Source organism: Phyllostomus discolor, chromosome 4 (genome assembly GCF_004126475.2).
Source record: "Phyllostomus discolor isolate MPI-MPIP mPhyDis1 chromosome 4, mPhyDis1.pri.v3, whole genome shotgun sequence".
Classification (NCBI taxonomy): Eukaryota; Metazoa; Chordata; class Mammalia; order Chiroptera; family Phyllostomidae; genus Phyllostomus; species Phyllostomus discolor.
This window is the reverse complement of record NC_040906.2, coordinates 204,276,923-204,298,950: the sequence shown is the minus strand read 5'-3', so window position 1 is coordinate 204,298,950 and position 22,028 is coordinate 204,276,923. Positions and strand designations below refer to the sequence as shown.

General features: G+C 48.6%; 1 protein-coding gene across 1 annotated transcript; it reads left to right on the top strand.

Annotated features, from left to right (window-relative positions):
• Positions 1-1,842: 1,842 nt before the first annotated feature.
• RSPH3 (radial spoke head 3) lies at positions 1,843-20,362 on the top strand. The gene is made up of 8 exons (XM_028510592.2): positions 1,843-2,250; positions 5,937-6,024; positions 12,104-12,245; positions 13,822-13,967; positions 15,157-15,360; positions 17,348-17,510; positions 19,238-19,324; positions 19,748-20,362. The coding sequence occupies exons 1-8, from the start codon at positions 2,165-2,167 to the stop codon at positions 20,020-20,022; spliced, it is 1,191 nt and encodes a 396-aa protein (XP_028366393.1). The 5' UTR covers positions 1,843-2,164; the 3' UTR covers positions 20,023-20,362.
• The last annotated feature ends 1,666 nt before the right edge of the window (positions 20,363-22,028 follow it).

The following is a 22,028-nucleotide window of genomic DNA, read 5'->3' as shown; positions in this document are numbered from 1 at the left end:
TTAGTAATAACCTATGGTGGCTTTCATAAATTCCAAATCAGTATTTTCCTCACCAAAATCAGGGTGATTTTATAGCACTTATTTCTCCAGGGCTGGCTTCTCATCTTCTCGACCTATAGGATGACGTCATGTGGACGCTCTACCACCTTCACAATATCGGAATGTTGCCTAATTTGCAGAGGAGGCGAGTTGGAGCCAGAGAGTAAAGACCTCAAAGCTGAAAAGAAAGTTGGGAGCCGCTCACACTGGTGTCACGCAAATCGTGATTCCAGGGGTGCCTGAAGCCCGTGTCCCCACGACACTTGTCATTCCTGAAGTCACATGAACTACCCTGATACATTTCAGAACATTCTCTTCTTGCCAAGCCAGTTCACATGGTTTCTACCATTTATAACCGAGAGCTTTCACCAGTACAACTGTTGAATAGAATAGCTATATAGCTCTAGAGTTGTGCATAATTTTTATAAAATTGTTCTAAATCTTGTATGTCCATAACACAATTTTCTAAAACACTCTTACGTACATTAGTTCTTTTGATAGACCAGTACTTACCAGTACTTTACCAGTGCTGCTTTACCAGTACTACCCAGCACAAATAACTGGGTAGTACTGGTAAAGCAGCATCTATTATGTGCTATTTTATTGATAAAAATAACAAAAATGTTGCCTTTGTCAATAAAAGAAAAAATTGTTTAAATTTCGCCTGCGGTCACACAGCTCACAAGTGCAAACCTCTGGTCCCTGACTCCAAATCCTCCAGTGCCCTAAACTCTCAACCCCTGTCTGGACTGCGGATCCCTAGCCTAGGGCTCCAGGCGTCCCTTTACACCTGCGTACACCTGGCAAATGCTCTGGCTCCTGAAAGGAAAGCTTTCGACAATGTAAATAACTGCCTTCTCGTTGGTGTACTTGTGCTGCAACTTTACTTACTAAACGCTAACGAAGAACCAGTGACACCTTGTGGCAGAAACTCATATAAATTCATGTGCTACGACGACCACCCACGTTCAGCTGAAAGGCTGCTCCGGAGACCGTAGGCACTTCACTAAGTAGTTGGAGACAAAAGCAAAACTCGGGGGAAAGAATAATCTATGGTTATAGATTCCACTCCTCATAATTAGATCTTTCAGGAAAACGTATACTTCACTTACACAAACAATATTGTTAACGCTGCTAATAGGAACACCAAAGTCTCTGCCTACGTTTTTTTGGTACAGACCCACCCCGCGATTTACAATTCTTCAGAGCCTGGTGTCTAACCAATGAAGGTATAGGAGCCTAAAAGAAAGACTCAACGAAGCGCCCACCCCAGTCCCAATATTATGTCTGAGGGGCGGCCCGTGTCGCTCTGGTCCTGCGAGGTGCCAGCAACAGAGCAGTAAGCAGAAGAGAAAGGCGAGAAGTGCAGGCCAGGCTACGGAGCGCGGCGGCAGCCCGCGCTGGGTCGGGAGAGGTGGCGCTGCTGGGAGACGCCGGGGACGCCCTGGCGCGGCCCCCGCAGGTAACAGAGCTGGGAGCCCCGGGTGCCCCGCGTGAGCGATCGATCGTGCGTGAGCCGCCTGGGGCAGCGACGCAGCATCAAGGCAGCGGGAAAAACAACCGGGGAGATCCCCTAAGGAGCGGGAGCTTGGGGAATGGCGCCAGCACCAGCCCCGAATGGCACGCTCCAAAGTGCTGCTGGGGATTGCAGCCTCGCTCCCCAAGGTCCCTGCAGGGGCTGCCACGCCCCCCTTCCTGGTCAGAGAATTGCTACTGCGCAGGCGCTTCTGCGGAGGAGGTGCGGCTGGGCGGGGCAAGGGTCGGGAGTGCGCATGCCCCGGGGCCTCATCGCGAAACCAGCCCTCGGAACAGCCAGGAGGTCCCGCCCCCAGGCGGAACTCGGGGTTGCTGGGCAACCGGTGGCGGCTCCGCGGGCAGGCTGTGTGCTCCCTAGAGCGAGCCCAGGGTAGCTCCCACTTCGACCCCCGGCTGCTTCCCGTCCCGCCGGCTTCCTCTCCTGCCGCCCCTCCTCGCGCCCCGGAATCCCTGCCCTTGGCACAAAGGAAACCTCTCCGGCTGCCACGACGCCTTAGCGCCCATCAGCGTCGAAGCCAAGTTCCATCGAAAGCCAAGTGCTTCGACCCCAGGCGGGGCCTCCACGTTGACTGGCCGCGCCTCTCGGACCATGAGCACCTACACGTACACCTTCACCAGCCGGCCCCGGGTCCTGCCCTGCCAGCGCCGCCGTTACCGGGACAGCCTGATGCAGCCGTGAGTGAGCCACCAGCCCCTGTGTGTCTCCACCTGCCCCCCGCCCCCATCCTGGCCCCTTCGCCCTCGTGAAACCTGCCGAGGCTGCTTTCCCTCCTGTACACGCTGCCGAAATAAAGTTTCTTCCCTAAAGAACTCGCTCGTGGTGTGAAGGAATGAAGGCAGAAGGGGCCGGGGTGGCCTCCCGGAGTTAGTGTTTAGGGATAATGAGTTGCTGACTTGACTTCACTAAGTGTGAGCCAGCTCATGTTTATCGTTGGCCAGCTGGGTCAAGCACCCTCCTGGGGGCATTTACATAATACATTTTCTTACCGAGTCCACCGGGCTGTGAATTTGGTTTTATACCTCCCTTATGCAAATAAGAAGACAGGTACAAAAAGTGTCACGCACAGGAATCACATGTCCAACACGGGAGCCAGGCCAGTCTTTGGTTTAGAATCAGGTGATCCTTTCTTGGTGGACCCCAAACTGTGTTTTCACATTAATGAGTATTTGCGAATATTCAAAATATCCATGTCTAGAAAGGACCGTCATCGTTATGGTTCTCTTGAAGTTCTTTCCAAGAAACTCAAATTTTGGACTCGGCAGAACTTCCCAAGCATGAAGGCTCCGTGGAAGCAGGAACCTTCTGTCCTTTGTCCAACTAGGACCATGCCTGAGACTCAGCACAAATGGCTGAATTAATGTTTGAGCGTCAGCAGTGTAACTCTGGATGCTTATTTCAAAAACTGACCCCAAATTCGTAATTACCTTATTCTGACAAAGACGTTTCTGATAAGAAATGCCCATTACTTTTAAGAAACCCAAAATAGAACATTTAAATTTAGAGGGGGATCATTTGTAATAGGATTCAATTTCAAAAGGTACTGCTTTCAAAAACACTTTCTGGTGCCCTTAAGTGTTTCCTTTTAAACCATTACTGTTAAATCTGACCAACAGACGAAATAAGTGATGGTTCATTAGGAACTTTTTTTTTAATATAGAGAGTTAGTTGATAAGTTAGTTGCAGGACCTTGCTTATATTGAACTAACCCATTGATTCAAGCTATTGGAAGGAGTGTGGTATAAGTGTGTGTATTTGTTTTTTCGTTTAAAATTATCCTTATTGGTGATTTTCTGTTTACAAAAGCAATATATGCTTGTTGGAACAAATGAAAACCACAAAATAAGAGTGAAAAAAAAAGGCAATGGCAATTATCTTCTGCCCATCTCTACTGCCACTTCCCTGTTGTAATCAAATTTAACAGTCTTGTATTATTATTCTACACCTCCTTGCTTGTCCACAGAGGTACATGAGCACCTGTATATTTAGACAGAAGGTTTAGTTCTGAAGTAGGATCAGACCACACATATTAATCTACAGTTGGCCTTTTCCCCTTTTTTACAAGCTCTAATTTCTTTTTTTTTTCCCTGATGTTATATATACCTACACAGTCCTAGTTCATTCCACAGAAATACGTGTATCATTTTGGATTGCCTATGGTTCACGCTAGGGTGAGTCCTTAGCTCCCCGTCACTTCCCCTTGTACACCTGCGCTTCCTCTCCTGCCCTCAAGGTGAACCATGTGGATGGCTTTGCGTGGGTGCTCCTGCACTCTTCTCCTCTCTCACCGGTTTCAGTACAAGGGTATGAACATACACGTGCACATACACACATGCAAGGGCTTCGTCTGCTTCGTAGCCATGGTAACATATTATACATAATTCTCAGCGCCTTCCTTTCACACCTAATTCTTTGTGGAAACCCCTCCAATTGTTTTTAATAGCATTATAGCCCCTTGTTAAAAATTTCCCACTCTTGACTGATACTCAGTTTGCTTCCAGTTTTTGCCACAAAGAAGGAGGTTTAAATAAACAACTTGATGCGCTGACCTCTTTATTTTTATAGGCCGGATTCCCAGGGTGGAATTGTTAGATCGTGGATACTTTTAATATGAACAAATGGAACAATATACCTTATTCTCCGGAAATATTTGAACATACCCTTTTCCCCACATCTTCACCAGCAATAGGTGTTACGGATTTTTTTTTCTTTTTGGCCTTTGATAGTATGAAAACTAAACCAAAATGTTTCCTCGTTATGACATTAATTGACACAGAGAGGCTTCAGTCAAGTGAGAGCCGTGTTTGGATCTTTCAGTTTTAACGGATCACTCACTGGCTACAACGTACAGAACAGATTGAAGGAGAGACCTTTGCAACAGTCTAGTTAAAAGACAGTGGGGGCAACGAGCACGGGGAGATGTGAGGAGGAGTGGGGGCAGAATTCCCAGGACCTGCTGGAGGCAGGGAGTGGGGAAACCGAAGGCGTTCTGATGCCTCCCGGGCTTCTACATTAAAGCCACGTGGGTGCTCCATCTAATGAAATAAAGGAGTAACAGCCTGGAGTGGGAGAATGTTCGGTTCAGGTTGCCTTCGAGACACCTTAGTAAGATGTCGTCAGACGTCTCAGTTGGAGAGTTCCGAGCTAAACGTAAAATTGGGAGTTTTAGGAGTACGGATCCTGAGCGAAGAATCCTTCAGGGTGGATGAGGGCAACAAAGGGCAAGAGAAGGCTGGGCCCGAGGAAGTCTCCCAGTGCAGGCCGGGGCCGTGAGACAGCGGCTGAGAGGGCACAGTCAGCGCAGGTGCAGAGAAGTGGTTGGAAGGACACAGCGCATCACGGAGGCTGAGGAAAGGGGGTGCTCCCAGGAGGGGGCGGCCGGCTCGTCTGAACACTGCCCGGAGGCCGCGTCGGATGAGCGGTGCGGCGCGCCTGGGGTTTGGGTGGCATGAATTCAGGCTGTCTGCTCAGGGCTTCAACGCGTGGTCAGCAAGCAACCTCCCCCCCTCTCAAAGTCATTTCTTTCTTTAAAAAAAAAAAGATTTTATTTATTTATTTTTAGAGAGGGAAGGGAGGGAGAAAGAGAGAGAGAGAGAAACGTCAATGTGCAGTTGCTGGGGGCTGTGGCCTGCAACCCAGGCATGTGCCCTGACTGGGAATCGAACCTGCGATGCTTTGGTTCATGGCCCGTACTCAATCCATTGAGCTATGCCAGCCAGGGCTCAAAGTCACTTCTGATAGAACATTAGTACAGGTATAGATGGACATTTGGTCTTGTCACCACACGTAGAGTATCATTTAAAGAACTTTGAATGCAAACATCAACAGTATTTTTCACTATTGATCATTATGCCCCCAAATTAAAGCTTTATTCATATTTAAAACCATATAATTGTAAAAGATCTCTGAAGTTTAAGAACAATGAGAAATTTAACTCGTTGTATTTCAGTAAGCCTGATACTGTTAATGTAACTTTTCAGTCCCTGAATCATACTTCCGTCAGTTCTGTAGGGCAGCTCCTTTTCGGTTTTCAAGGTCAGGTAGCCTAATGTCTCACAGCCTCAGTCCAGCGGTGCCCCTTACCGGCAGGTTCCTTTCCGAGTTTGCTTCCTCCCTCGTCCAATGAGAGTTACATTTCCCAGCTTGCAGCTTACTGCGAGCACTAAGTACAATAACACATGGGAAGGGCCTGGCACATGGCAAGCATTCCTTAAGTGGCAGCCATTTCTCTCCTGGTGTTTTGGTCTGTGCTAAAACAGAAATCTGTTATTACCTTAGACTATTTTCATCTCAGTCTAAGTCTGATTGAGAATGAGTTGACTCCACAGGGAGCAGCGGTCATGTAGCCTTTGCCCTTTGACAGAGCCGAAGAGCCCACGCCGTACGCGAACATCATGTACGACCGGCGGGTGATCCGGGGCAACACCTACGCTGTCTACCAGGAGCCGCCCGTGAGTAGAGCTTGCCCAGGGCCTTTCACTCCGTGCAGAAGGGCCAGCTGGTCTGTCTGTCTGTCTGTCTGTCTCTTTTCATTCCTGATCTGTTGCACACTAAACGTTTATAATATTTTTAAAAATAGGTTACTAGAAAAATGAATAGTCCTATAAACTATTAAGGACATTGAATTTCTAATTTAAAAGTTTCCCCCAAAGCAATCTCCAGGCCCCGATGGTTGCACTGGAGAATTTACCAGACCCGTGAAAAGAGAATTTGCACCAGTTCTGCACAATCCCTTCCAGAAAACGGGAGGAGGGGACACCTGCCGACTAGTCCTGGGAGGCCAGTGTCGCCCTGAGACCCAAGCCGGGGACCCCGATGAGAAGGCTGGAGGCTGGCAGCCAGCTGCCCGGGGTCAGCTGCACATGCAGAGTCCCCCACGGAGTCGTAGCAAAGAGAGTGCAGCCGTATTTAAAAAGAGCCGCATCCCACGCCCGAGCGGGGCTTACTCCAGGAAGGCAGAGGTGTTCTGGCCCATGTGAATCAGTGCGATCCACTGTATTGACAGGTTAACAAGACAAATCCCGGGGTCACGGTCATTGGTGCAGAACAAGTATTTAACAGTTCAACACTCATTCCTGATAAACACGACAAATTCAGAGTTGAGGGGAATGTCCTCAATTTGATGAAGAGCTTCCATAACATACATACAGCTAACACCACAATTGGTGGTGGAAAGAATCAGTGCTTTCCTTCCCAGACTGGGAAAAGGCAAGGACGTCGTCCACTCGCACCACTCCTAGTCAGCACGGTGCCGGAAGCTCTAGCCGCGCTAGGTGCAGGTCAGAGGGGGAGGAGTGAGACCGTCCCTGACTGCCGGTGACAGGACGGTCTGCCTAGAACGAGCCCACTGACTCTCTGGAAAGGCCAAGCACTCATAACTGGGTTGGACAGCATCACGGGACACAGATCGGCACACAAGGTCAGTCGTATTCCTATATGCTAAAAAGGAGCAAGTAGAAAACGAAACTTGAAACACAGTATCGCTTACAGTCCCTTCAAAACCCTGGAATACCCAGGTATAAATGGAAGCATGCACAGGACCTGTAAGATAAAGACCACAAAACGCTGATCAAAGGAATTAAAAACCACCTAAAGAAATGGAAAGACGTACGCCACGTGCGTGGACTGAAAGCCTCACCATCGTAAAGATGTTACTTCTCCCCAAGCTGATCTATCGATATAACACAGTGTCTGTCAAAATTCCAGCAAGACTTACGTAGTTTATTTTGCCCCAATGAGAATGACTCAGTTGGTTGAGCATCGTTCCACACAGTGAAAGGTCGGGGGTTCAATTCCCGGTCAGGGCACATGCCTGGGTCACGGGCCCTGTCCCGAGTTGGGGCACATGGAAGAGTAACTGATCAATGTTTCTTTCGTATGTTGGTGTTTCTCTCCTCTTTCTCCCTCCTTGCCCCTCTCTCTCAAAATAAATAAATACCATATTTTTTTAAAAAGACAAGCTTATTCTAAAATTTATACGGAAAGGCAAAGGAACTAAAATAGTTATGCCATTTTGGGAAAAAAATAAAGTGGGAAGAATTATGTTACCCTGTGTTAAGATTTACCAAATATGATGTTAGTAATTTTATCAAAACAAGGTTGTATTGGTGGAGGGATAGACACATGGACCATTGGGACAGAGTAGAGAACTCAACAGCACGCACCCAGCTGATGTTTGGCAAAGGGGCTAACGGGGTTCAGCGGAGTGAAGACAGCCTTCTCAACAAATGGTGCTGAAACAACTGGAGACCAAAAAAAAAAAAAAGTGAACCACCTTACACCATAAACAAAAATTAATTCAAATGGATCATGGACTTAAATGTAAAATGTAAAACTATGAACTCTTAGGAAAAAAAACCTTTGGCATCCAGGGCTAAGCAGAGGGTTCTGAGATATATCACCCAAAGCACAGGCCAGAGAACAAAACGTGGTAAATCAGACTTTATCAGAATTCCAAACTTTCTGATGTGAAAATCCTTGCAAGAGGATGAAAGGCTACAAACTGGAAGAGGATGTTTGCAAACCACATTCTAACAAAGGGCTCATATTTGGAGTATACAGAGAACTCTCAAAACTCAAAGGTGAAAAGAAACAACCCAATTAGAAGATGGTCAGAGTCAGACCATCTGACTCTGGGTGGTGGGCACACAGGGCAGTACACACGTCACGTGTCACAGAAACGTACACGTGAAACCTACGTGACCGTACTGACATATCAGCCCAAGGAATTAATTAAAAATACTTCTCACCCTCTTTGATAATATTGACAAGCATAACCACCTTAGTGTAAAAAAAAGAAAGTGATCAAAAGACATGAGCAGATATTTTACCAAAGAAGAGATTTATATGGAAAATAAGTACATTAAAAATAACATTATTCATCATTAGGGAAATACAAAATCAAAGCCACAACTAAACCCATGTAATGTTTAAATAGTTCCTTTCCTTTTTACAAAATAAACAAAACACAACTATACACCTGTTACACCGTAACTGTACACTTGTTAGAAAAGCTAACATTTTTTTTAAAGATTTCTTTATTTATTTTTAGAGAGGGAAGGGAGGGGGAGAGAGAGAAAGAGAGAGAAAGAAACATCAATGTGCGGTTGCTGGGGGTTATGGCCTGCAACCCAGGCATGTACCCTGGCTGGGAATCGAACCTGGGACACTTTGGTTCCCAGCCCGCGCTCAATCCACTGAGCTACGCCAGCCAGGGCTGAAAAGCTAACATTTTAAAAATAGTGATAATGACAAGAGTTGGTGAGGATGCGGAGCGGCTGGAACCCTTGTCCGTTGCTTATGGAACGTGAAACAGCACATTCACTTCAGAAAACTGTTCGGGAGCTAGTCATGACGACGAACAGGGACTTACAATTTGGCTCTACAGTCGCACTCTGAGACAGTGATTCCAGAAAAATGAGAAGTGGTCTTTGCATATGAACCTGGGCATGAATGAACATTCACAGAAGCTTTATTCATGATAGCCAGAAACTGAAAACACACTCCAGTGTCTCTCACAGGAAGATGGTTACGCAAACCTGGCACATCCGTGTAATCAAGTTCTACTCAGTCACAGAAAGGACTGAGCTGTTGGTGAACGTAACAGTCTCCGTGGGTCTCAACAGCATGTTGCTAAGTGGAAAAAGCCAGTCTTAAAAGATGGCATACTGTGTGGTTCCTTGTATGGAAGATTCTTGAAAAGACTAAGCTGTGGAGATGGAGAACAGACCAGTGGTTGCCAGGAGACGGGGAGGAAGGTGGGACTTGGGAGAAACGTAAAGGACTCCCCAAAGGAGCCCCTTGGTGGGAAGGAAACCCGGACTGTGGGGGTGGCTACACAAACCTGCACTGGGGGTGCAGTCACAGGACTGCACCCACAAACACGACTCAGTGCAGGCAAAAGTGTTAAACCCGAGTAAGACCTGTTCATATTTTACTGGCGTCAGTCTCCTGGTGTTGATGTTTTGCTACAAGTACATAAAATACCGTATTTCGGCGTGTATGATGCGTTCCTGTGTATAGTGCACACCCACGTTTTGGGCCTGGACTTTCAGGGAAAGAATCTTTCATTTTAACTTCTTAATTTTTTATTAATATTTAGAAACAAAAACAGTTACCATATTCCAGGGTATTATTTTGCATATAGATATATCATTACTGGTTTCTAGAGTTACATTTTTAACACATTAGCATAAATAAAAGAATTAAAAACACTTATATAGACATGGAATTAACACTGCCCATGTCGAATGCTCATCCTTATTTCCCCTCAAAAATGTGAGCAAAAAGTGTGCATCATACACAGTGAAATACAGTATGTATACTTTGGGAAAGGCCACCATTGGAAAAAGGTGGATGAAGGGTACACAGGACTCTCCTTCTTTTGCAACCTCCTGTGAATTGTTTCGAAATAAAACTTTTCAAAAGACATTTTAACTAGACCCTGTAACAGCTGAGTTGGGCACTGTGTTTCAAAAAAGAACCTGCTGCACTTCTGTTTCCCCAAGTCTCTGAAGAGCTCAGTTCGCACAGTCACGCCCTGCTTCACAACAAGCGTGCGTTCTGAGCGACGTGTCGTTAGGTGATTCTGTCGACTCTGTCATCATATGAACGTCGCAAAGTGCACTCACACAAACTGGACAGTGCAGCCAGCACGCCTGGCTCAGGCAGTGCACCTGTCGCTTCTGGGCCAGAAGCCTGTCCAGCGTGTTGCTCTAGGAAACGACACGAGACTAACCAGGCACGAGAGAAAATGATGCCATCAAGAGACGCGGTGAACGTGAGGCGTGTGGGCTGATGGATGCCGGCACACCACGGCAAACTGTTACGGGGCAAACCCTGTTTTTATAAGTAGAAAGAGCACACGCTAAAATAATGATGAAAAGTACTGTGTGGTCAATACATAAACCAGAACCATAGCCATCTGTTACCGTTATCGCGTGTTAGGGCAGCTTATAATTGCATGTGCTGTGCTCCTACGCCGCCGGCAGTGCAGTAGGTCCGTCTGCACAGGCACCACCACCAACCAGTCGTGTGCCACAGTGTTGCAGTGGCTACTGTGTCGTCACTGGGCGGTAAGAATTTTCCAGCAACTTTATAGCCGTGTGGGACCTCCATGGTATATGCAGTCCATCATCGACCAAAACATCGTTACAGCACGTGCCTGTGATTCTGTTCCATTAAGAAAACGGAAAAAAAATCAAACATGATATTTTATAATAGTGTAGAATATGTACCCCAAAAAGCCTTCAATAAATGACCCCAAAATAATACCAGTAATTAGGAACATGGAATTATAGGAGATGGGGAGGGGGAATGCTGTTATTCTGTACCGAGAGACCGTGACACCCGTGGGGAGAGCTGCTCTGTACCAGGTGTTGTGTCGGGCCGGTCACATCACCGTTTGATTTGTCCCTCGCAGCCAGGACCTTCGGCAGGTGTCGTCAGCGTCCCCAAGGTGCAGATGAGAAAGCTGACCACCTGGAAACTGAAGTTACCAGTCCCAGCTTGACCAGCCCTGGCGCGCCGCGAGCCGAAGCGTCGGGGTGTGAGCTTCAGAGCCCGCGCTCCCCTCTCCGCCGTGTGATGCGGTGGGGAGAGCTTACGCCTCGGGCTGCGCGACCTCAGGGACACGGTGTAAAACACACGGCGTCATCGCAGGCTCAGAAAAACCGTGCATTCAAATGGCAGGAGCCATTGCATTAAGGATATGTGATGATTACACGTTTTTACAAAAAACTTCAGTGTTCCTTACCTTGTCATTTCAGGTAAAATGTCTTAGAATTCTAATTTTAAATATTAAAAAGTTTTTTTCATGAAAAGCACTTTGATATTTTCCCGGTGCTGTTGCATTTGCTTTGGGATAAGACAGATTTAACTAGAGGATGATTTCAAAACGAGATGCAGCCAGGAAATCAGGGGCCTCTGAGCCGTGCGGAACTGCTGAGCAGAACGGTGATCACCCTGTAGCTACCGTTCGTGCGCTGGGGCTGAGGGAAGGGAGCGAGTAACACTGTCATAAGTCCGTGCGGTGCCAGGTAGCACCGGGCTTACCGGGGGTCACTGCGTAAATTGTATTCTTGTCTAACCACCGTGATGTCCACCTCAAACTAATAAAAATAGTTTTGAATGCCAACTATAATTGAAAAACTAAAATCATCTTAGTGCTTTTCAATTTCTGAGCTGTATATTAAAATTCATTATACCTGAACAAGTGTATCAGCACACTAGGTTACTAGGCACGAGAGGAAATCATGGTAAAAAAACTTGAATGAGGAAAAACAGTTTATTGCATAAGATTCTGCTCCCATTGATACCACTCAACAATGGTATTTCGAGCCACGTTCATGCGTGGTCAGACACCTGTCTAATTACCTGACACGGTTCTGGTAAAATTTCCGCCCCTGGATGACCAGGAAGCCATGAATGACAGGTGCCTTTATGCTGTCCCGGAGTCGCTTTCACAGTGGTGGCTCTGCATGCTCTGAGAAATATTTTCTAAACTTCAGATGCCTTTTCTGTCGTTCTCAGCATGGGCAGCTCAGCAATGCAGAGCTTCAGAGGCACCGTCGGATGCAGAAGAGGGCTCTTTCCAAAAAACGAACCCAAGAACAGCTGAGGCCGTGGACGCCGGAACCCGTGGAAGGCAGAAAGCACGTGGACGTGCAGACAGGTCCGTGAGCGTGCCGCTGGCGTCTGGCTTCTGGGTTTGCCTGGTCCCCTGAGTCCGCTTTTTCGTTTGTCCCTAGTGTTTGCCGTGTGTCTGTTACATTATCCAGGACTCTCCCAGTCACTCGATAGGAGAAGTCAGTTCGTTAGAAGAATTCATAAACTATGTATTATTATTATATTGGTGCACATGGCAATACAAAATGGGTGGGGGTTTTTTTAAGAATTTTATGATCAAATTAATTCTGTCTGAGCCCCTTTTACATATTTATTTTCAAACTGGGACTATTTCTCACTTTGTTTTCGTAGCCTAACATGAACCACTGCTGGACTTGCAGGAGAGGAGAGCAATGCAGTTCAGTTTTGACATTTTATTTGTCTCTGGGGAGGAGGAACCCCTTTCAGGTCCGAGCCCTCCCCCTCCCCTTCCCTCACCACGGCCTCTTCCGTTCTGTCACTTTGTTCTCCCCCCCCTCGCGCACTCCCCAGGCCCGCACGGCTCTCCTGGGCCGGTGCAGGCTTTTTCCTACCGGTCTGACTGTTCTCAGCTGGGGGGACTTACCCCTCCGCTAGACCTAGACGGTCTGTGAGGGGCTAGACTGTGTTGTTGACAGAATCTCGATAATCAGACAACACTCGGTGTTTTCCACGGAGCGCGTACCTACTCAGGATGCTCCTTGCTCCTGGCCCAGGGGGTGAGTGAGCTCATCAGAGTGTTTTCTGGGTAGCAAGGCCGAGAGGAAGAAAACCGCTCCACAGTTCTCCCCCCACCACCACCGCCACTGAGTCTAGAATGAGTATGTCTGCGATCAGCCAATATATAGTTGTAATTCTGCAGAGATAAATTTTAATGTTGATTTACAGCGTCAGAATATTAAGTGCTATGATAGTAGCCGCCTTTTGTTGAGTATTTCCTAGATCCCAGAGACCGTACCAGGTCCTCTGCTCATGTGTCTCCTTTATTGTTAAAAGACTCTGTGTGGCAGACCGTTACCATCCCTTTTACAGACAAAGACGCCAAGGCCCGAGGAGGCTGTGGCCTGGCCAGGCCCCGTGTCCAGCACCTGCCTCCAGCTGCCCTGCTCTTTGCAGGGGCCCGTGCAGCCCCTGCCTCGCACGAGTTCTCCCTACGGGGACGTGTGTTTCTGTGCACGCACTTATATTCCGTGGGCTGGAGGACAATCAAGTGACGGAGAGACGTGGGGCAGAATTAGTTTTAAATATCCAGGAATTTTCAGATCTTTATATGTTTACTATCTTAGGACTCAGTTATATAGACGGATTATTAACTTCCCACCCCCTCTTATACTTTATATTCTACCTGCATGTACATCTAAGGTTTTAGTTTCATTTCCAAAGGCAAAGCCCGGTGCTTTCTCCACATTCGGTACATGTTCCAGTCTGACCGACTGTGTGGTCTTGCAGACACACACAGTGAACCGAAATCCCCCATCTGAGCGCTTTCTAAGACTTATTCTCTGACCCGTTAGTTCTATTCTGAAGGAGCTAACGTTTCAGACACAGATACATGCTTGAACGAGACCAGCATTCCAAACTCAATGTGTATGGTATTCCCTTAGAATTATACCTTGAAGAAATTGCCGACCGAGTAATAGAAGTTGATATGGAATGCCAAACAGATGCGTTTTTGGACAGACCACCAACGCCACTTTTTATTCCTGCCAAAACTGGCCGAGATGTGGCCACGGAAATACTGGAAGGAGAGGTATGGTACAGCATTTGCACGTCCCTCTGTCTTCATCGTGAACAGGTGAAGTTAGGTTTGGTTGAAAGCTTAACAGGGGTATAAACCACTGAACCATCAGAAGGATTGTAGTTACTGGATTTCTTTTTTCTTTTTTTGAAAAGTTTGGTTCCGTTTATTATAGTGTCAAGTAGATTTACAACTATTGCACTTAACTATAATTCTGTAGATAGAAGGCCAAAATTCAAGAGGATATTTTTCTCCAATAAAGCTAAGTTTTCATTATCTTTAATGTAAGACGTTAAAATTACACAAGGCACCCATGTTCTGATTGCCCCTCTTTGCTGATCAGAAATAAAAATCATTAGCAATGTTTTTTTTCTCTTTTACGTGTCTGCATACTTGCTTAAATAGACTATAAGTAGATTTGTACCAAATAAGGAAAAATGATGTTTCTGGTATAAAAGATTTTACTATTAGTTGCTTACAGATTATAGATTATCTTCATAACTTCTGTGAAGATAACCTATGTTAAGAAGCTCTAAAAATCATTACATTTTCATGTCAATGTGGGATGCGTTGCTTGGCCAGTTGAGGAAATATAAGAAGAGAAAGCAACACTTATGTGTGTAATATAATGATTTACATGAGGTTTCAGACCTGGAGGAACTTGAACGAACTGCCATGGAAATTTGGAAAATAAGTCCTCATCAGCCACACAGAAGAGTGTATTTGCTTCTAAATCCTAGGGATGAGTCACCTAATATCCGTTACTCTTGTTCCTTTGTTTTTCAAGTATTATCCAAAAACAATCAGTAAGAATTGAGTAAAAAAGGCAGGGAGTAAGAAAGACAAGGATATTTCTCCTGGGTTTCAGAGTTTGACCTTACAATGGCCGAGTATCAGGGTTCGCCGTGATGACCGCATAGGTCTTTGCTGTAACCTTGACTCGGCCACTTTGCCTGCAAACAGGGCGCCCTCCCGTGGGCCTCGCAGGCCGGTCTGAGGGCCGGAAACCGTGAGTGGGGCCCAAGCACGGCGTCTGGCACACAGGAGACGCTCCGGGTTGTTTTTCACTGAACGCTTGGTCTACTATTAAAATTCAGTGCATGGACATGGGCAAAGAGGGGGGGACATGGGGGGCATCTGTAATCATGTCCACAATTTAAAATTTCTTTACTTGGAATTCGCTCTGTTTTGTGCATTTAAGCTCTTTGACTTTGACCTTGAAGTCAGGCCGATGTTAGAAGTTCTGGTGGGAAAGACCATTGAGCAGGCTCTCCTGGAGGTGATGGAGGAAGAGGAGCTGGCCAACCTGCGGGCCGGCCAGAACGCGTACGAGGAGCTGCGCAATGTTGAGCTGGCCGAAGTTCAGAGACTCGAAGAGCAAGAGAAACGGCACCGACAGGAGAAAGTAGGGAGTTCCGCCTTTCTCTCTTGGGCTTGGGCGGCGCTGTAGCAGACTGTGCTCACAGTCACGTGTGGCACGTCACAGCGCCTAAGATCGTTAGAAATGTGTTAGAAGACACCAGTAGTTTTTGTTGTTCATGTCTCTCCAGCTCTGTGTGTCCTAGAACCTGCATGAACTGAATTGAGTTTTTTAAGTCCCAGCGTATATAAAGGTACCTGAGTAGAGTTCCCCGGAATTCCAAGTGGACCAATGTAAATTATTTATGTCCCAACTGAAAGGCACTCTTAAGCACCAAGAGCCCTAGTGAAAGAAACATACCGAGCTGCCATCAGTCAGAGGCAGAAGAGGAGGAAGGGGAGCGGGCGTGCATCTGAGACAGGTGGGGGACAGGAGCAGAGGGCCTGCGTGGAATTCTGGGTCTTGTCTCCCGAGCGTGGCCAGACTCTCCTCTGGGCCCCTCGGCGTGCACCACGGCCACGTGGGTCCTCGCAGGGTGTTTTTTTTTTAGATTATAGGTGTTTAGAACCTTTCATAAAGAAAGTTTTGGAATCCAATTTTTTAATCCTCGCCCAAGGACATGTTTATTGATTTTAAAGAAGGAAGGAGGGAGAGAGAGAGGGAGATAGTGACATACGAGAGAAACGTCAGCCATTTGCCTCTCACACGTGCCCTGGCCGGGGCTTGAACCTGCAACACTCCGGTGCATGGGACAGCACCTGGCCGGGGCTGGAATCCAGTCTTTAAAAGATGCCACCAGCCTCCAGTTAGGAAACACCGGGGTCGGCAGGCTCTCCGGGCGTTTCTGGGTCAGGCGGTGTGGCCCTGCCCTGGGCGCCGAAAGAGTGCACCACCCTGGCGTGCCTGGGCACCTGAGCCAGCTCAGACGGCCTCCCGGATGGTCCCACTTACCCCACAGGACAGCTGGCTGTTGGGGTGTCCCGCCTCATGCCTAGCCAGGTGGACTTTCAGTTTCCCTCCAAGATGATTGGTTAACTGTGTAGAGAGCTTGTGGCTTACGGTAGAAACTGTGCAAATGCAAAACTTTTTACAAATGTAAAATGAACACCAACAGTATTAGCTTGATTGAAATAGCCAGTGAGATCTATCAATGAATACTTACTTTTTAGTTTACTTACTATTGGGAAATATGAAAAAAGGAAGACTAGAGATCATGTGGATTTGTGTTTGCTTAACCTTTGAAAACGGACTGAGCCAGAAAGCGTGTCAGTGCCCCCACTTGCACGTGGGCACAGAGAAGGCGGCCCAGCGGCTTTGTGGGCGTGGGCTCCGAGAAGCGACAACAACAGGGAAAGGTCTTAGAATTTTTGGAACTTTGTGACTTCAAAAATTCTTTTTTTTTAGATTTATTTATTTATTTATTTTTAGAGAGGGAAGGGAGGGAGAAAGAGAGAGAGAGAAACATCAATGTGCAGTTGCTGGGGGCCGTGGCCTGCAACCCAGGCATGTGCCCTGGCTGGGAATCGAACCTGTGATGGTTTGGTTCGCAGCCGGTGCTCAATCCACTGAGCTACGCCAGCCAGGAGAAATTCTTGACAAGTGAGACAATTCATTGGCCCAAGTTCTTTCCTGAAGACATCTAAGCAACTACACAATTTTTATATTGGCAGTACTTTACGGTACTACTGCATAAAAATACATATAACCCAACCCTTTGATATCACCCGTGCAGTCAAACATGCGTATCTCGAAATTGCTTTCCTTGAACACGGATCGGGAGATGAATTTCACCATAAGCTCCCTCCCTTTTCTGAGCGCAGGGCCTGCCAGCTGCTGAAAGTCATCCACAACTCGATGGAAAGTGTGAACCTTTCCCAGGCAGACAGACACCTCGCTGTCCATTTGGGGGGTAGAACTCTGAGTCCATCTTCTTCCACGCACTAGCGCCCTGCACTAGCGCCAGCACGCGGGGAGGACGGGCGGCGGGGGCGAGGCCGGCATGCACCGGAGCCTCGGGGTCCTCTGTGCGCAGGAGCGCCGGAAGCAGCAGCAGTGGGAGGTGGTGCACAAGCACAGGCAGACGGCGGAGAAGATCGCCGCCCGCGCCTTCGCCCTGCGCTACCTGTCCGACCTCCTGCCCTCGGTCTTCGGCAGCCTCCGCGACGGCGGCTACTTCTTCGATCCCGTCGAGAGAGGTTCGTGCGGGGTTTTGTCAGATGCGCTCTCGCGCCGCCAAGCACCACCTAACAGTTCAGACTTACCCCCGCTCGCTTCTACTCTGAACTGGGGCCTTGCCATCTCCGAAGCGAAGTGAAAAGTCCGTTACGGTTGTCCTGAGTCAGCACTGTTACTAACAAGCGTGTTGGCAAGACCTGGACTTCGGAATGCTAGTTGGTCTTTAGCGAGCAGCAACACTGGAGCGTAGAAAGAAGTGTGCCCTTGAGGCCAGACCTCTGGGCTTGGGACCCAGCCTCGTCGTGACAGAGCTCCGTGGCCTTCATTTTCTTACTGCAAAGTGAGGATTATTTGGAAGTTAGGTGTCATAATATATTTGAAACTTTTGCAAACTATAAAGCACTATTTCTGCGTAAGCTGCTACTCAGTTTTTCTCAGCAGATTTTCTATTTTCATCAAAAACCTCTGGGGGCAGCGACTGAAGTTGTTGAGGTTATTGTTAGGTGTTCGCACCCTCCCCGGCGCTGTGCTGGGTGTTGGAGCTAGAAAAGGAGACCCGGTTTCTGCCTTTCCAGAACCCAAACCTGCGTCCCTCAGAGCTGTCTCGGCAGCTGCTCCAGCCAGACGAAGGGCCCGGGTCCCGTAGCCTCACTGCCCCGCTCCGTCCCCAGCGCAGCAGCACCAGACCCGCAGTGCTGCGGGCACAGGTCCCGTTCCAGGGGACGCGCGGTGTCCGGGGGCAGGGTTAGTGATGTTCCTGCTCGCTGGTCACACAGCTCCAACACGCAGAGGTCGGATTGCACACACATTACTAGTTCACACCGCTATGATCCTTTCTAACTTGTGAATGTTTTCCATACGTGACACCATGTGACCCTCCCGGGAGCCCTGCAGGGGTGCGCAGGGTAGACTCAGTCCCATTTTGCAGAAGTAGACACTGCGGCTCAGAAAGGGAAATGCCTTGCTCCCGCCCACGGGGGAGGGGCACGCACAGGCCCAGGCGGAGCCGACTCGGGCTCTGGCCGCCCGCCGCCCTCCCGCTCGCAGAGCCGGCGGCCGTGCGTCCTCTCGTGGGTTTGGAAGCTGGCAGACAGGTGCGTGCCTAGCTTAAAATTACCTGTGGTAGGGAACACACTGCTCTATCACACTGTCGTTGCCCCTCTGGAAGATGAAAAGGGCAGATGCCCGCCCCCCAAAAAGCTACTTTTGACGTATATTGAAGTGGACCGTGGTTTTAAAAGGCTTCCACAGCAGCAGAGTGGGTTTCCGTTTGGACGAAAGGACCGCTGCGGGAACCCCTGGTTTCTAGACGGCCTTCTCCTCAGATGCCCTCTGACCTGCGTGCTCCGAGTCCCGGTCCGCTGCTGGGAGGCCCCGGGCTCCGGGCGGGGCACCTGTCCCAGGCGTCGCCCGACCCTGGACTGGCACTGCATGTGGAGGCACTGCCACCCCCAGTCCCCCCCCCCAGCCCCTAGGCCCACCTCACACGCCTGCACAGTCAGCTCAGAGACTGCGGCTCCGGAAGGCCCCGCGGTTTTGGAAACACTGTTTCTACCGCTCGGGGAGGGAGGGGAACGGACCGGAACACCGAGAGGGAACAGGACACAGTGATGCCGTGTGCGTGGCGCTTTGTGTAAAGGAAGACAGTGTTGACGTTGTAACATTAGGGGGAAAGCACAGGTTCTTCCTGCTTATAGTGATTCTTAAGAACTACTTTTAATGATTAAAACCGACTTTTTTATCACAGATATTGAGCTAGGATTCCTTCCATGGCTAATGAAAGAAGTCGAGAAGACTGTGGAACACGGCATTGTGGGAAGGACAGTGCTTGACAGTAAGTTGTTTTATTTAAAAGCCACCTCTAAACTCTTCAGTAGTGAGAATAAATAGAAGAAAGGTGTCGATTTTACAGTTTTAGTTAATTTTTCAGTATATCAATTATATCAACCAAGGTGCAGATTTTTACCCTCAGTATTATTTTTGGTTCTTCTGTAACGTGGTCAGGATTCATATCTTTGTCATTACTTTATAAAGATCTTGTTAAAATAGGTATCGAACACGACTCACATTTGATTCGCTAGGGACTCAGAAGGGAAGCTCATGTCCGTGTGTGAAGGGCTCCGACACAGGAGGGAGGGGGTGAGGCCCAGTGAATGCTTCATGCTCACCCGTTAGTCCGAGTTCCAGCTGCTAAAACGCAGCCAACCGCAGGGACCTGTGTGTGTGTGTGTGTGTGTGTGTGTGTGTGCTCTTCCAGTGCTGATCCGTGAGGTCGTGGAGAGGAGGCTGACCATGTACGAGCGTAAGGACAGCAAGCTCCCGTCGGTGAAACCCGAGAGCCGGCCCAGTGGCCCTGCAGCGCGGAGGAACCCGCCGATGGGCCACGAGTTCCAGGACCAGCGGCCCCTTGCAAACCCTGACTCCCTGCGGAGAACAGACAGAGTGTCGTCCCAGGAGAGGATGCTCAGGGAGGAAGAGGATGAACTGACGGAACTGAGGAGCTCCTCCCGGAGGGAGGCCTGGGATGCGTGAGGCCGCCCGGAGCCCACCGGCACCGGCGCCGCAAGCGCCAGCGATCAGGTCAGGCCGAACTGCGGGGGCGGGGGTGGGGGTGGGGGGTGGGGGCCTCGGGCTGCACCGATCGGGTCGCATTGCGTTGGCGCGGTTTTTGTCTGATGGGCCAGGCCAGTCGAGAAATAATGTTGAAATAATAAAACCTAATAATAAGTGAAGCTTAAATACTTAAATACTTCATTTATTTGACAATGAGATACCTTTCAAGTTATAACTCTCGTGAGAATTATGCTTAATGATAAGCTTCCCATTGTCACTATATATAACTATCAAATATATTTTTTCTTAACCTTTCTAATGTGTGGGCTAGTGTTTTTCAGTGAGTGTGTTATTGAACACTGGATGTGAGTACCGTCGGCCATTGGGCTTCCCTTCCCTCCGGGAGAAGCCCCTCTAGGGAGGAATGCCCCATTGCTGGGTGGCCAAAAGCTGCAGCCCACCCTCTGTTAAGGACCGAGGACCACACCCGAATCTGTATAAAATTAACAGGCGGTGACCCCTTCCAGTGCTGATATTCAGATAAGGCACACGTGGGGCGCTGTGACTCAGTAGCACTCTCTCGTCTATTTTTTTCACATTTCCGCCACTAAGAAATTTGAGCGATGCCAATAACGTTACCATCCCCACTCACCCTTGCACCTGTCCACTCCCTTCCTTGGAGGTAACCGCTGCCATTCACTAGGTGTGCGCCTTTGGGCCTGTTTGAAGATGTTTGTATATTTAGACACCTAGAAATATGCGGGTTGACTTTTCCTGACATACATAGGAATGTATTATTTGCATCGTCACCTCATGGTCTACCTTCGACCTTTCTCCACTTTGATGCATATAAATCTCTTTCAATGTGGTGAGACATTACACACTGTGACTGTATTACAGTCCAGGGGATCCGCATTTGACTGTTGAATCCGGGCTGGTTTGGAGAATTTCCCTGCGCTGCTGAAAATCAGGTATTTTCCCTCCAAAGTCACGTTGCTCTTGAGCAGTCACCGAAGGCTGCCGAGGCTCTAGGTACGTACAGCCCGTTCCCCTCGGGGTGTTGAAGATAGGTGAGCTGGAGTGACCTGCAACAACTCGCAGTTACTGACACCTTTACCTTCATTTCTTTTTAAGTCAGGCGCCAAAAACACACCCATACGTCAACAATGGGGGAAGAGTGCCTTTCTCCAGTTGAAGGAAGGACTCGTGCTGTGTGGCTGCGTAGCGTTGCAGGGTTCTCAGACCATTCCCCGCACATCGCTCCACCATCCACACCTCACAATGCCCCTTCTGAAGTACGGGTGACAGTGTCTTCATTGTCACTCTCACTCGCCAGTTCGGCCAGCCAGCAAGCACTGACCGAGGGCCTGCCGAGTGTCGGCTCCACGCGGGAGGCTGCGGGCCCAGCCCGGCGGCGGAGCCCCAGGCGGCGGGGTGCGGGTGAAAAGCGCCACAGCTCGGGGGTTCGGAGTGACGTGCCATCGCTGCCCAGCCTGCTAAGTAACGGGATGGAGGCTGGACCCCGGATGTGCTTGCTGCTAACCCAGTGTGCTTTCCTCTAAACACCGCGAGCCCTCGTGAGGTGGGCTCAGAGAGTAACTCCAAAGAAACGACTGCACTGCAGCGTGTTAAATGTTGGAATCGCCCCTGGTATCCGTAGCTGGGTTAGGTCCACCCTGCTAAACAGTCTTCGTGGTCTTCCTAAAATGCATAAGATTCATTTTGGCAAGAAGACCAAAAAGTTTTTTAAATTAGGATTGCTGCTGATCATTATTATTATTATAGATCTTAAAATACCTACAGTTTTAAGAATGCTTTCGAAGTGGACTTGAGACTGTCTTCTGCAATGGTTATCCTTCTGCACAATAATCCGATGGCTTAAGCACTTTGCAGATGCTTCGCTGGCCCTTCAGACCTGCGCTCTGTACCCCCCACGTTAATCCATCTTCTGAAGATGCAGCGATCTGTAGGCCCCCCCCAACCCC

What these genes read in the sequence shown, in the direction of transcription:
- RSPH3 (XM_028510592.2), top strand. Translation starts at nt 2,165, where the DNA reads ATGAGCACCTACACGTACACCTTCACCAGCCGGCCCCGGGTCCTGCCC. An exon ending in AACGGCACCGACAGGAGAAA is followed by an intron (nt 15,361 to 17,347) that starts GTAGGGAGTTCC and finishes CTCTGTGCGCAG; the next exon opens with GAGCGCCGGAAGCAGCAGCA. An exon ending in CTTCGATCCCGTCGAGAGAG is followed by an intron (nt 17,511 to 19,237) that starts GTTCGTGCGGGG and finishes TTTTTATCACAG; the next exon opens with ATATTGAGCTAGGATTCCTT.